The sequence below is a fragment of the Palaemon carinicauda genome, chromosome 37, assembly GCF_036898095.1.
Source record: "Palaemon carinicauda isolate YSFRI2023 chromosome 37, ASM3689809v2, whole genome shotgun sequence".
Taxonomy (NCBI): Eukaryota; Metazoa; Arthropoda; class Malacostraca; order Decapoda; family Palaemonidae; genus Palaemon; species Palaemon carinicauda.
In genome coordinates this window covers 24689622-24705338 of record NC_090761.1, presented here as the reverse complement: position 1 = coordinate 24705338, position 15717 = coordinate 24689622, and the positions used below count along the sequence as shown (strand labels likewise).

Genomic DNA, 15717 nt, shown 5'->3' with positions numbered 1-15717 from the left:
GTATTGGCTGCTAATCCCTGTCCATGAATGTGAATGAAGAAGGACATGCAGAAATCAATGGTGATTTCCTTAGGATTTTTTGCCTTGACGAAAGAGACCCATTTTCTCCAAGATGATTCGTATTGCCGTCTTGTGGATTCGGTCTTGTATTCCTCGAGGAAGTCTAGACTTTTCTTCGAGATCCCAAACCTCTTCTTTGCGGCTAGGGAGAGAAAATCATGAGATGAAGGTCCTTGATTTTCGATGATGAAGCGAAGACAGTCGACTTCTGTACTTGTTGGGAGAGAACTGGGCCCGGGAGAGGGATCAGCTTGGGCTGCAGCTCCAGGACCAGGGGGTACCAGTTGCTCCGGGGCCACTTGGGAGCCACTAGGGCCGCTGTCCCTTTGAAGGTTCTCAACTTGGAGAGGACTTTCAGCAGAAGGTTGGTGGGAGGGAACAGGTAGATCTTGGACCATCTGTTCCAGTCCAGTGACATGGCATCCACTGCTTCTGCCTTGGGGTCCTCGTACGGGGCCACATACCGAGGAAGTTGATTGTTGTCGCTCGTTGCGAAGAGATCGATCTGAAGTTCTGGGACTTGGTGAGAGATGAAGGAGAATGATCTTGCGTCTAGAGACAATTCCGACTCTATCGGGCTTGTCCGAGATAGAGCGTCCGCTGTCACGTTGCGGAACCCTTGTAGGTGAACTGCAGACAGGTGCCATTTCTTCTTCTCTGCCAGACGGAAGATTGTCAGAAGCACCTGATTTATCTGGGGCGATCTTGAGCCTTGGCGATTGAGACATCGAACTACCACCGAGTTGTCTAGGGTTAGACGAATATGGATCGAGGGAGGCGGGGAGAGTTTCTTCAGAGTTAGAAGGACCGCCATGGCCCCCAAGATGTTGATGTGAAACGTCTTGAACAGGGGAGACCATGTGCCTTGAGCCTGTTTTTGGTGGGAGTGACTTCCCCAACCCTCCAGCGAAGCGTCCGTGTGGATGTTGAGTGATGGAGGTGGGTGTTGAAGAGGAATGGACCTTTACAGGGCCTTTGCTTCCGACCACGGCTTGAGGAGAAGTCGAAGTCTGTTTGGGAGCCGTCTCTTGAGGTCTCTTCGAGCGATGGATGCAGAACGTCTCCAGACTCCCGCGGCATCCTTTAGCTGTGCACGAAGCACCGGGTTTGTTACTGAGGCGAACTGTAGAGAGCCTAGAACTCGTTCCTACTGGCGTCTTGAGATCCGCTTGGATTTCAGTAGTCGCTTGACAGACCCTGCTATTTCCTTCCTTTTCTTCTGGGGGATGGAAAGGCGGTGTGACTGAAGGTTCCATTGGATTCCTAACCATTGGAACTTCTGAGCTGGAGAGAGGCGAGATTTCTTCACGTTTATCTTGAATCCCAGGTGTTCTAGGTACTGGGTGACTTTGCTGCAGGATTTTAAACAATCCTCGGGCGATGGAGCCCAGACTAGCCAATCGTCGAGGTAGGCCATCACCTGGACGTCTCGGAGGCGGAGCTGTTGTACTATGGCGTCCGCCAGCTTTGTGAAGATCCGAGGGGCCACATTGAGGCCGAAGGGCATGGCCCTGAAGGCGTAGCTTTTCCTTTGGAGTCGAAATCCTAGGTAGGAGGAAGCGTGATGGTTCATTGGAACGTGCCAGTAGGCATTCGCCAGGTCTATGGAGACCGTGTAAGAACCTCGAGGCAGAAGGGTCCTTATCTGTTAAAGAGTCAGCATCTTGAACTTGTCGTTCGCTATGAACTTGTTGAGGGGGGATAAGTCCAAAATGACTCTGAGTTTGTCGGAGTCTTTCTTGGGGACACAAAACAGTCTCCCTTGGAACCTGGTGGACTTTACCTTCCTTATCACCTTCTTGTTCAAGAGATCTAGGACATATTCTTCCAGAAGGGGGGTTGATTGTTGGAAGAATTGCTGGAAGGTTGGGGGTGGTTGAGTCCAACTCCAGCCTAGACCCTTCTTGTCGATGCTGTATGCCCAGGGATCGAAGGTCCAACGATCCTGGAATTGGCGGAGTCTTCCTCCCACCGGAAGCACTTCATTGCTTCTGGTGTCCCGAGGGCTTACTGCCTCGGCCGCTAGCTCCCTTTCCTCCTCTGCCTCAGGAGGGACGGCGAGACGCGTCTCTGCCTGCACCTCTGCTTGAGCCTCTACCTTTGGGACGAAAGGTAGTCGTCTGTTGCTCGAAAGCAGGGGTGAAAACCAGTGACTGTGACAAGACCGGTTGGGTGACCAGCTGAAAGGTCTGCTGTGGCTGAGCTGCCACTTGGGGAGTAGCGGGTCCCGGAAACTGCCGTCTCTGTTGACGTTGCTGGGGTTTCTGCTTGGAGGATTTCCTCTTAGGTTGAGGTCCGTCGTCCTGGGAGGATTTCCTCTTCTTTGACATGCCCCACTTGTGGAGAAGGTTCCTGTTCTCCGTGGCGGCCTTGTCGGTGATCTCTTTCACGAGGTCAGAGGGAAAGAGGTGCTTACCCCAGATGCTGGAGGAAATCAGCCTCCGGGGTTCGTGTTTCACAGTGGCACCTGAGAACACGAATTCTCTACAGGCTCTCCGAGCCTTCATGAAGTGATACAAATCCTTCACCAGGGTTGCCATGTGGGATTTGGTGAGTACCATGTAGTGGTCTGGGACTCTGGTGTCACAAGCCATGATGTCAAGTTGGACCTGGTGGGACACGGATGCTGCAAGCCTCTCCTTCGTATCTTGTTCCCGACGAAGGAGGTGGTCGTTGAGTTTCGGGAGGTCTTCGTTAAACTGACGTCCGGCTACGTCAGGATCTAGCTTTCCCACCACGAAAGTATGCTGGATATCCTTCCAGTGTCGAGCGTCGGGGGGAGTTACTATGGAGAAGGGTCTGCACTCCTCCAGTGCAGGGCAGGGTTTTCCTTCTTCCACAGCCTTGAGGCACGCAGCGAAGGCCTTTTCCATGAAGGGAAGGACTGCATCGTCGGGTGCGACGTAAGTAGGGTGCTTCTTGCTCAGGGCCGGAAGCTTAGAGCAGGTAAAACCCCTACTTTTAAATGCAGTGGCTAGCATAGCCTGGGCCTTCGAGAGATCGAACACTGTCTCCTCCTTGGGTTCGGTCTCTTCTTTAGAGGCAGGTTCAGAACGAAGCCGGACGTAACAGTCCGGGTAAGCCTCAAAGTTTGGGAAGAACTCCACATCTTCCAGGGGGACCGTGCCGATCTTATCGCTGACAAAGATCCTGCCGGTCGCGATAACCCTATGCTCGGCATACCTCCAGGGGTTGGCATGTGAGCATGCAGGGAGATCCTTAACCGAGATCTTCTTCGGTTCTTTGGACCCCTTCATGGACCTGATGAACTCATGAGTTTCTTTCAGCCTGTCGTCCATAATGGCTTTGATCATCCGGAACATCTCTTGGGCGGATGGAATGGGTTCCGGGGTAGCGGAGGTAGACGGAAGAGACACTTCCGTCGGTGTAGGAGTAGGGGCGGTGATGGAAGGAGGAGCGACCTCTTGCTCCGACTCGGTGTATTCCACCTGGTCCTCTTCATCTTCCGCACCTTGGGCCATAAGGGTCTTCTCCGTGCCCTCCGAAATATCCGACATGTGTTCGTCGTTCTCGGAATCCAGGTGGCACTCGTGCATGGACTGGGCCATGACTACGTCTGGTTCCACCGTAATTTGGACAGTGGGGATCAATTCTTTGGGCACCACAGAATCGGGGGAGGCCTTTGGGAACAGAAGGGACCTCATTTCTTCAGTGGCCAGGTATGGTTCAGTGGCATTCTTCTGGAAGCCACGCACCCACTTGCATAGCTTATCCCGAGAAGTGTCCCTGACCTCCGCTGAGGGAGGATTATGGAAGGCATCGACTAGGCGATCCTGGCAGACCATACAGTTCTGCGGGTCCCAGAACTTCAAATCCCCTTTCTTGTTGGCACAAGGGGCGTGAGTCCTACACACCGTATGCCCGTAGAAGTGTGGGCGTTTCACAGCGCAGAAGTCGTAATCACACTTCATCTGCTCCTCCTGTAAAAGAAAGAGAAAATGAGTATGGGGGGAGTCATAAGAATGACTCTTAAGCTAAGTTAATATTAATCATTAATTTTAACTTGATAAAGGGTGTGATGCACAGAGGAAGGGTTGAGATAGGATAGGAACATACTCCGTGCATCCCGCCCGGCTGGTTACCGTAACCTTCATCCTTGGACAATCCGAGGTGACCGAAGGCACAGGATAGAATTCAAGTAGAAGTCCGTAGGGCAGATAGAATTCTATGGAAATTGTCAAGGATATAAGGTTGGGACTGAGGCCACTCAGTTCCAAATTGGGGGACTAAAAGATCCCATAGGGTAACGGCTTCCGGCAACCAGCCGCGCTAAGATACACGCAGCATGCTGGAAATCTGTGATATGCAAGAAGACAGCATGATTACCAATAGAACAGTAATAAGATACTGATCCATTTACGTAAACAAGCCATCTGGTTGCAGTGTAGGGCTATCAATATCAGATGATAGCTAGTAGAAGGGGGTGCAAGTCGTCTTGACGCCTCCGGAAGGTTCCGGCAAACCGCCGGCACGCCAGAGGCCGCTCCAGCAGAGTTTCTGGCATTAGGACAGACAATATAGAAGTCAAGAGCAATACCCGGGTGGCGGCCGCCGGCACAGCGGCGGTACGCCGGCGGAGGGAGCGGGGGTACGCCGGCGGAGGGAGCGGCGGTACGCCGGCGGAGGGAGCGGCGGTACGCCGGCGGAGGGAGCGGCGGTACGCCGGCGGAGGGAGCGGCGGCTCCGGCTGCCGGCTTGGTGACAGGAACAAGGATGGTTATAGCAGAACCGGACTGCCGGCAGTGGATGCCGGCACTCCGGGGGCCGGCCGGCGGGCGGACGACCAAGCTATGAGGAAGGAGGGAGAGCCATCGGCTGGAAGCCGGCGGCAGGCGGCAGTCCCCCGGCACACGGAGGACTGGCGGCCGAGAGGATAAGGGATGAGTCACCAAGGTAGGAGGTGGGTATCACCGACAGTGGAGGCGGCAAGGACCGGCACCTGGATAGTGAAAGAGACAGAAGGAGGGATGTAGGGGTCCGACCACGGACCCCCAGACATCCCGCCTGAGTGGGTGTACCCATGATAGAGGCTGACTCTATCACCCAGAAGCAGGGGCCGCAGAGGACCGGGAGCTAAGGTAGCCCAAGGGAGGGCTAGTGGACACACAAGAGCGGGGGGGGGGGGGGGGTTGGGGAAACCCCTGCATACAGAACACATCCAGTGGCTAACCTCATAGGACACTATGAAGGGTATATGTACCAGAGCGGACTGCACACAGAAGCTCAAGGTAGCCCTATCTCTCCACACTAAGGAGGAGTTGTAGGACAGGGGACAGATGGGTATAGACTAACCTAAGTATAGGCTAGGCCATACAAGAGATAGGTGGGGAGGGGAGAAGAGAAGGGTCTTCCATGGAGGGGGTTCTGTACCAGAGCGGCCACTGAGGAAGGGGGGACACTCCCTAGCCTAAGGTAAGGCAGCTTGACTGAAAACGGTGCATGGGTATAGTTTCAGCAAGGAACAGAACTAACCCCTCCAAAACCTAACCTAGACCAGGGATGTGCATCCTGAACTAGGAAGGATGGAAGACATATCGATATTGCAGGAAAGCTCGGAGACCTAGCCCCAGCAATAGAGGAAGGACTAGCCGTTCCTCACTCTCGGACGCAACCCTAAGGGGGGATCATTCCCTTAGGGAGGACAGAGAGGCGATAATATACTCTGATATGAGCTTGATCCCCTTACGTGGTAGGGGGAGCAAGGCTACACAGAGGGGATGCCCTAAGGCAGGGGATGAAGGAAGCATATAGGGGTCCTACATGTAGGTTAGGTTAGAAAGACACACTATCTAACCTGTCCCCTATATGGTCCCTGAAGGCGAAAACACTTGCATCACAGTCAATAGTATTGTAAAATAATGCCACTATCTTCATAAATAAGCCTAGGATCACTGATAAATATCATGCATGAACACTGATATAGGCGCTCTGGCCTGGGGGCTATAGAAGCCAACTGGTATGGGGTCAATCGATGACCGATAAAAAAGCGTCAAAACACGATATAAAAGTTCCTAGCTATGAAGACTAAATAAACTAATAGTATCGATTAGTTAATAAGGCCGGAAGTGTTGTTGAGGCTAACTAAATAAGGCATGCAGAACAACGACGCCATAAAATGGCGGGTCCGGTGATGCACAGCTCTGCCACAAAACATCAAATATCTCGAAAAGTAAAATTTACTTTACGGTCAGAGCTTAACTAAACAATACTGGAACCTTGTACTCAACTTTCCAGAAGAAGGCGAGGCCGAAGGTAGCGACATGACGAAGATACAGTGAGATAAAAAGAGCGTAGGGAAAATCCGACTAAGATAGGCGAGCTACTAGCAGAAGGATGGGGACGGACGTGACGTCATTTAGCAATGGCGCCCGTTTGTTTACGTCTCGAGTACCAAAAGTAGCCACGGACGAGATTAGATGTGGAACGGCTCCCAGCTATTCTCCGCCCTTACACACCGAAGTGTTAACTCTGTTCGGCTATGTGGCGCGTTAATACATGCGTCCCCTGTTGATATACGATGTCTTAAAAGGGAAACCTTTAGGATACTCGCTCCAGAAGTTAGAATTCTGTGATAACCTGTGGTTAAATTCTCTGGGAATATCTTAGTAGTTATTTACCCAAGGAAGCTACCAAAAAGGAACCTTCCATCAGGACGCCATGGCTTGAGCCCAAAAAATCCTTTTTGTTAGAAGGTACTCAAAGAATTTGATGTAGAAATGTTTAGCTCTCTCTCTCTCTCTCTCTCTCTCTCTCTCTCTCTCTCTCTCTCTCTCTCTCTCTCTCTCTCTCTCTCTCTCTCTCTCTCTTTCCAGACAAAAAAACATAAAAATGTTATTTTCATTAGTAAAATAAATTTTTGAATATACTTACCCGGTGATCATATAAGCTGTCAGCTCTGCTGCCCGACAGAAAAACCTAAGGACAAAATACGCCAGCGATCGCTATACAGGTAGGGGGTGTACATCAACAGCGCCATCTGTCGAGCAGGTACTCAAGTACTCCAAGTAAACACAGAACCAATTTTCTCCTCGGTCCACTGGGTCTCTATTGGGGAGGAAGGGAGGGTCCTTTAATATATGATCACCGGGTAAGTATATTCAAAAATTTATTTTACTAATGAAAATAACATTTTTCAATATTAAACTTAGCCGGTGATCATATAAGCTGATTCACACCCAGGGGGGTGGGTAGAGACCAGCATTATATGTTTACATTTAAGAGCTAAGTATTTTGTATTTCATTTTAGCAGTTATTCAAAATAACAAACATAAAATAAATAAGTACCTGGTAAGGAAGTCGACTTGAACAATTACTCTGCCTTTTTAAGTACGTCTTCCTTACTGAGCCTCGCGATCCTCATAGGATGCTGAGCGACTCCTAGGAGCTGAAGTATGAAGGGTTGCAACCCATACTAAAGGACCTCATCAAAACCTCTAATCTAGGCGCTTCTCAAGAAAAGAATTTGACCACCCGCCAAATCAACCAGGATGCGAAAGGCTTCTTAGCCTTCCGGACAACCCAAAAACAACAATAAAAAACATTTCAAGAGAAAGATTAAAAAGGTCATGGGATTAGGGGAATGTAGTGGTTGAGCCCTCACCCACTACTGCACTCGCTGCTACGAATGGTCCCAGGGTGTAGCAGTTCTCGTAAAGAGACTGGACATCTTTAAGATAAAATGACGCGAACACTGACTTGCTTCTCCAATAGGTTGCGTCCATTATACTCTGCAGAGATCTGTTTTGTTTGAAGGCTACTGAAGTTGCGACAGCTCTAACTTCATGTGTCCTTACCTTCAGCAAAGCATGGTCTTCCTCATTCAGATGGGAATGAGCTTCTCGAATCAAAAGTCTGATATAATAGGAAACTGCATTCTTCGACATAGGTAAAGAAGGTTTCTTAATAGCGCACCATAAAGCTTCTGACTGCCCTCATAAAGATTTAGTTCGTCTCAAATAGCACTTAAGAGCTCTAACAGGGCATAAGACTCTTTCTCGTTCATTTCCGACCAAATTAGAAAGGCTTGGAATATCGAACGATTTAGGCCAAGGACGAGAAGGAAGTTCGTTTTTGGCTAGAAAACCAAGCTGTAAGGAACATGTAGCCGTTTCAGATGAAAATCCGATGTTCCTGCTGAAGGCGTGTATCTCACTGACTCTTTTAGCTGTTGCTAAGCAGACGAGGAAAAGAGTCTTCAAAGTGAGATCTTTAAAGGAGGCTGATTGTAGTGGCTTGAACCTTTCTGACATAAGGAATCTTAGTACCACGTCTAAATTCCAACCTGGTGTGGCCAAACGACGCTCCTTCGAGGTCTCAAAAGACTTAAGGAGGTCCTGTAGATCTTTGTTGTTGGAAAGATCCAAGCCTCTGTGACGGAAGACTGCTGCCAACATGCTTCTGTAACCCTTGATCGTGGGAGCTGAAAGAGATCTTTCCTTCCTTAGGTATAAAAGGAAGTCAGCTATCTGAGTTACAGAGGTACTGGTTGAGGATACTGATACCGACTTGCACCAGCTTTGGAAGACTTCCCACTTCGACTGGTAGACTTTAAGAGTGGATGTCCTCCTTGCTCTAGCAATCGCTCTGGCTGCCTCCTTCGAAAAGCCTCTAGCTCTCGAGAGTCTTTCGATAGTCTGAAGGCAGTCAGACGAAGAGCGTGGAGGCTTGGGTGTAACTTCTTTACGTGTGGCTGACGCAGAAGGTCCACTCTTAGAGGAAGTGTTCTGGGAACGTCCACTAGCCATTGCAGTACCTCGGTGAACCATTCTCTCGCGGGCCAGAGGGGAGCAACCAACGTCAACCTTGTCCCTTCGTGAGAGGCGAACTTCTGCAGTACTCTGTTGACAATCTTGAACGGGGGGAATGCATAAAGGTCTAGATGGGACCAATCCAGAAGAAAGGCATCTATATGAACTGCTGCTGGGTCCGGGATCGGCGAGCAATAAATTGGGAGCCTCTTGGTCATCGAGGTTGCAAATAGATCTATGGTAGGTTGGCCCCACAAGGCCCATAGTCTCTTGCATACATTCATGTGAAGGGTCCATTCTGTTGGGATGATTTGACCCTTCCGGCTGAGGCGGTCTGCCATGACATTCATGTTGCCTTGAATGAACCTCGTTACTAGAGATAGGTTTAGATCTCTTGACCAGGTGAGGAGGTCCCTTGCGATCTCGTATAACGTCATCGAATTGAGTCCCTCCTTGCTTGGAGATGTACGCCAAGGCTGTGGTGTTGTCGGAGTTCACCTCCACCCCCTTGCCTAGAAGGAGAGACTTGAAGCTTCTCAAGGCCAGATGAACTGCCAGTAGCTCCTTGCAGTTGATATGTAACGTTCTTTGATCCGCGTTCCACGTGCCCGAGCATTCCCGACCGTCTAATGTCGCACCCCAGCCCGTGTCCGATGCGTCCGAGAAGAGAACGTGGTTGGGGGTCTGAACAGCCAGTGGCAGACCCTCTCTGAGGTGAATGCTGTCCTTCCACCAAGTCAGTGAAGACTTCATCTTCTCGGAAATAGGGATCGAGACCGCTTCTAGCGTCTTGTCCTTTCTCCAGTGAACAGCTAAGTGAAATTGAAGGGGTCGGAGGTGCAGTCTCCCTAACGCAATGAACTGGTCCAGTGATGAAAGCGTCCCTATCAGACTCATCCACTGTCTGACTGAACATCGGTCCTTCTTTAGCATGTTCTGGATGCATTCTTGGGCTTGACTGATTCTGGGGGCCGACGGAAAAGCCCGAAAAGCTTGACTCTGAATCTCCATTCCTAGGTACACTATAGTTTGGGATGGGACGAGTTGGGACTTTTCCATATTGACCAGGAGACCCAATTCCTTGGTCAGATCCAGAGTCCACCTTAGATTCTCCAGACAGCGACGACTTGACGAAGCTCTTAGAAGCCAATCGTCCAAATAGAGGGAGGCTCTGATGTCTGCTAAATGCAGGAATTTGGCAATATTCCTCATCAGTTTCGTAAAGACAAGAGGCGCCGTGCTTAGGCCAAAGCACAGGGCTTGAAATTGGTATACAACCTTCCCGTAAACGAACCTTAGAAAAGGTTGGGAATCTGGGTGGATGGGGACGTGAAAGTAAGCGTCCTTGAGGTCTAAAGAGACCATCCAGTCTTCCTTCCTGACCGATGCTAGAACCGACTTTGTCGTCTCCATGGCGAACGTCTGCTTTGTGACAAAGACATTCAGAGCACTGACGTCTAGCACTGGTCTCCACCCTCCTGTCTTCTTCACGACTAAGAAGAGACGGTTGTAGAAGCCCGGGGATTGATGGTCCCGGACTTTGACTACCGCTCCCTTTTGAAGTAAGAGAGACACCTCTTGCTGCAAAGCTAGTCTCTTGTCCTCCTCTCTGTACCTGGGAGAGAGGTCGATGGGAGTTGTTGCTAGAGGGGGCTTGCACAATAATGGAATCTTGTACCCCTCTCTGAGTAACTTCACAGATTGTGCGTCTGCGCCCCTGTTCTCCCAGGCCTGCCAGTAGTTCTTGAGCCTGGCTCCCACTGCTGTCTGAAGAAGGTGGCAGTCAGACTCTGCCTCTAAAGGACTTGGAACCTTTCTTCTTGCTCCCACGTTGACCTTCGGCACGAGCACCCTCTGCTGGAGGCTCTGCCACGAAAGGGCGGAATGAACCTTGACGCTGGAGTATCCATCCTGGGTCTAGACACGGAGGGCAAAGGGGTGGCTTTGCGTGCGGATGACGCAACCAGGTCATGTGTGTCTTTTTGAATCAAGGAGGCAGCAATCTCCTTGATCAACTCCTCAAGGAAGAGGCACTTCGAGAGAGGAGCAAACATAAGTTCCGATCTTTGACATGGGGTTACTCCAGCTGACAAGAAGGAGCAAAGGTGTTCCCGTTTCTTGAGGACCCCGGAAACGAAAGAAGCCGCAAGCTCACTAGAACCGTCCCGTATGGCTTTGTCCATGGAGGACATTATGAGCATGGAAGTTTCCTTGTCAAAAGGGGAGGTCTTCCTGCTCAACGCTCCCAAACACCAGTCCAAAAAGTTAAAAACTTCGAACGCTCTGAATACTCCTTTCATCAGATGGTCTAAATCCGAAGGAGTCCAACAAATCTTGCAGCGTCTCATGGCCAGCCTGCGGGGAGAGTCTACAAGACTTGAGAAGTCGCCCTGGGCAGAGGCAGGAACTCCCAAGCCGAGAACTTCTCCCGTGGCATACCAGACGCTAGATCTGGAAGCAAGCTTGGCAGGGGGAAACATGAAAGCTGTCTTCCCAAGTTGCTTTTTGGACTGCAACCAATCTCTCAGCACTCTTAAAGCTCTCTTGGACGAGCGGGCGAGGACGAGCTTCGTAAAGGCAGGTGCGGATGACTGCGTGCCTAAAGCGAACTCAGAGGGAGGAGAGCGTGGTGCTGCAGACACAAACTAATCAGGATATAAATCCTTGAACAGTGCAAGCACTTTCCTAAAGTCCAAGGAGGGAGGCGTGGTCTTGGGTTCGTCGATTTCCGTGTGCGGGTCGTCATCATCAGAGAGTCCATCGTCTGAATGTTGAGGAGGAAGCGGCAAAGGAGTAGGAATCAGCTGGTCGGCTGAGTCCGGCAGCACGGGTGCATGCGTGACTGCACTGGACGCAACGTCATGGAACTGTTGGTCAGTCTGTGAGCTGGCAACAACCATAGCTGTGTGGGGACGCAAAGCTTCTACTCCTGACTGTCTAGTCTGCTGCGGGCGAGTAGCGGTAACCACAGTGGGTTGCGGAGGTTGACGCACAGCGTCAAAACAAAGCAACTTAACTCCACCCTCCTGTTGTTGTGGTAACTCGCGAACGTCAACGGAGGGTTCCGTGCGTCGGCGAACGTCAACGTGCGGCTGGCAGGGTACACTGCGCATGGGTGGTGGGACCCTCACAGCTGGAGTGCGGGAGAAGGTAGCCTCAGCGTCTACTGGACGCACAACCGTGGTTGGTTGTAGGCTAACGGGTGCAGCGTCAAGCTTCTCCGCACGATACTCCTGCATAAAAGATGCTAACTGTGTCTGCATAGACTGTAGCAAAGACCACTTAGGGTCTACAGCAGCAGGTGCGGCAACAGACGGTGTTACTGCCTGTTGCGGTACCACTTTGCCTCTCTTAGGAGGTGTGCAGTCATCGGAAGACTGCAGCGAGTCCGAACTGACCCAGTGGCTACACCTGGGCCGTTGGACTTGCGCGGAAGGGACCTTGCGTTTGAGAGGCCGTGAGACCTTGGTCCATCGTTTCTGGCGTGAAACCTCTTCCGCAGACGAGGAATGAACGGGCTCTCTCGTCTTCTTGTGGGTGGGGCGATCTTGGCAAGATACGTCCGAAACCACGGAGGGAACGTCTGTCCGCTGATTAAAGCCTGTCGAACCCTTTGGTCGTACGACATTGCTTCTCCCCTGGGCTTGGGAGCTTGCAAGAGGTCCCGGACTGGGAGGACGACAGGCACGAACAGACGCACCCTCATGCGCAACACTAACACTTTTCACAGCACTACCACTCACTTCACTTCCCACTGCACTCTTACCCTTCAACTCCCTGACGTCTGCCATGAGTTGGTTGCGGTCACTCGCCAATGACTCGACTCTCTCACCCAGAGCCTGGATGGCACGCATCATATATGCCATCGAAGGTTGTTGAGTGCTAGAAGGGGGATCAGGAGTAACCACTACAGGGGAAGGAATAGGTTGTGGGGCATGGGGAGAGGAAAAATCAACTGAGCGAGAAAAACTCCTCCTGACTCTATCTCTCTCTAGCCTACGTGAATATTTCAGGAATTCGAGAAAATCGAATTCCGAAAGCCCAACGCATTCCTCACATCGATCTTCCAATTGACAGGTTTTACCCCGACAATTGGAACAAATGTTGTGAGGATCGATAGAGGCCTTCGGAAGACGCCTTGAACAGTCCCTAGCACTACACTTCCTGTATTTGGGGACTTGAGAAGGGTCAGACATCTTGAATTAGTCAAAGGGGGAATTCAAAATCTATCCAAGTCGTCAACAAATAATCCAAAATTCAATCAAAGAATGCAAGGAAGTATTGAAGATAACCTCTGCAAAGCGAAAGCTAATAACTAGAAATGAGTACTTCACCAAAACTGTGAAAATCAATCCAGTAAGCAACAGCGTATTTAGTAGGTCTTGCCGGTGGCACGACAGAGAGAAAATTGGTTCTGTGTTTACTTGGAATACTTGAGTACCTGCTCGACAGATGGCGCTGTTGATGTACACCCCCTACCTGTATAGCGATCGCTGGCGTATTTTGTCCTTAGGTTTTTCTGTCGGGCAGCAGAGCTGACAGCTTATATGATTACCGGCTAAGTTTAATATTGAAAAATACATATTTGCAAACAGTACATTTCTTAACATGAGAACACTCGTCAATGAAATAATTGAGATTCTATATTTACAAATATGATAGACATGAATCTAGGAGATTGTGTTCATCACAGTATCAAGGTATCCAAAATTCATAAATAATAACCCTTCAAACAAGAAGATTAACTTACATGAATCAGCGAGACAAGTGGACCACTGGGTCATTGCACCCGTGGCAGAGACATTGGTGGCACACCAGGGCATGTGATAGCCAAACGTTGTACAGGAGTAATACCACACTCTTTTGTACATGAAGGGAAACTGGCATTTAGTGGCCTCCTCTACAGTGTTTTCATATCCTGGAAAGAAAGAAGCCGTGAATAATATTTTTTCCATGTTCTAAATTCCAAAGCTGTATTCTCTTATGGTTCACAACAGTATATAAGTTGTTTATTACCATAGAAAAGTTTGCACCTATCACAGTCAAATTTGTTTCATCTAATCATTGTACAATGGAAATTAAAACAGGAGAAATTTGAAAAAGAATACAGTAGACAGGTGGAATGAGTGAAACTAGTGGAATCTGAAATTAACCTTAATATGTGTTGCACAACAGGCTATATATAAACCTATAATGTGCCCCACAAGACACACTGTTGGCGGTGCTTTACGGAATTCAGTGGATGAAAATGATACTGTATATACACCTTTCATAAACTGAATATGCTGGCTCTACAAGTTTTATTAATGTACATCTGACACTTATGATTAAATTGACAAAATTTGTACTTACATATTTCAAGAGCTTCAAGTTATCATATAAAGAAATACTTGTACTATAAATTAAAAATCTTTATATACGTAATTAGTTAAACAATCAAAGTACAAGCATAGTGCGTTTGGCCTAGCATAAGACAGATTTAATTGAGGAATTATAAGTACTTTAGGTACAAATGTAATTGCCATCATAATAGAACAAAATATACTCAAGGGTGTAAAAAGATCCTACTTGTGCACATGCACATATATAGTAATACAGTATGGTAAACTTAAGATCAGGATATGAAATAAAGTGGGTCTAAAACAAAACTTTTGTTGCCATGAATCAGTGATATATTAATTTTTTTAAAGTAAAAGAAAAAAACTGGAACTGTTGATTCACGAAAGGCATAATGAGATGGCTAAGTAATGAGTGAAGATATAATCGCATGGGTAGTCTTGTGAGAAGTTAAAGGCGTAAGTGTATAGTTACCTCTGCCAACGAAGTTGGGAGGAGCTTAAGTGTTGGTGTTTTTTGTTTGTTTGTGAGTGAAAAATTCCCGGTCACAATTTTACTCATAGTGGTGACACTTACAGGGATTAATTGTTATGTTGACATGGAAATGATTCAAATTTGAAAGTCAAAGCTCAAAGTCGAGCAAAGGGTCAAGAAATAAGCTGCCGTGGCGGAGGGCTGTACTCTACTGAGTGCCCCTCTAGTTGTGGAATTTAATCATGAAACGAATGTGGAGTGCCAGATGTTTGCTAATAAAAAAACTCTAAGGTGGTGACAGCTGATATAAACTACAAAAACTGGTAGTTGACTTTGAAACTAATTGTAAAGTCATATGCAAGGGGGGAGATAATGAAAGGATTATAATCAAATGGAGAAATGAGATTTAGTATCAATGATAGAAGACTTGAAATAGATATAACAGAACTCCCTTCACAGTAAAGAAAAGTATTTAGAGAGGGTCCAAAGCTAGGGAAACTGTTTAAGGGGGTACTAAACTAACTCTGCATTTAAATGTATAAGGAGTATCTAGTGAATGTAAGTGAGAGTGAAAACCTATAATAGAGTGACTTGCAAAGTAGTGTAGATTAAGCGAGATGTATGGGGAAAAAAATAAATAAACATAAAAATGTGTATTTGAAAGATAGGTATAAAAGAAAATGTGAATCAGAGTATTTTAAATTGGCTTTGTCACTTGTAGACACTGAGATGATACTGTTGTGAAAAGTGTGCCTCATTCATGAGACTTTTAAAGAAACGGGTAAGGGAAACCAAGAGTGTTGCAAAGGAAGAGTTTTACTACTCCAGAAGGCACAGAGAATCTGTTAGATATAAGTGGGACTAAAACACACAAAAGAGGAAACAATTTAATTATTAAAATAATGAAGGATGAAAAATGAAAAAATTATGTTTATCGAGCAGGTCAAAAACTACATCAACTAATACAATTTTACAATAAACGTCAAGAATTTAAGCAGAATAAGATTTGTTATCAATATTGTTGTGGCTTATTGGTAACATCTCTGTCTGGTGATCGCCACACAGGGGTATGAGTCCC

The 15717-nt window shown here is 48.3% G+C and overlaps 1 protein-coding gene across 8 annotated transcripts in view; it reads right to left on the bottom strand.

Annotated features, from left to right (window-relative positions):
- The window catches only part of LOC137629511 (uncharacterized), a 172772-nt gene that overhangs the window by 85303 nt on the left and 71752 nt on the right, over nucleotides 1–15717 (bottom strand). For all 8 annotated transcript variants that reach the window (XM_068360867.1, XM_068360875.1, XM_068360871.1 and 5 more), the window contains exon 11: nucleotides 13579–13746. In XM_068360867.1, coding sequence (XP_068216968.1) covers nucleotides 13579–13746 — 168 coding nt within the window. The remainder of the gene's footprint in view (nucleotides 1–13578; nucleotides 13747–15717) is intronic.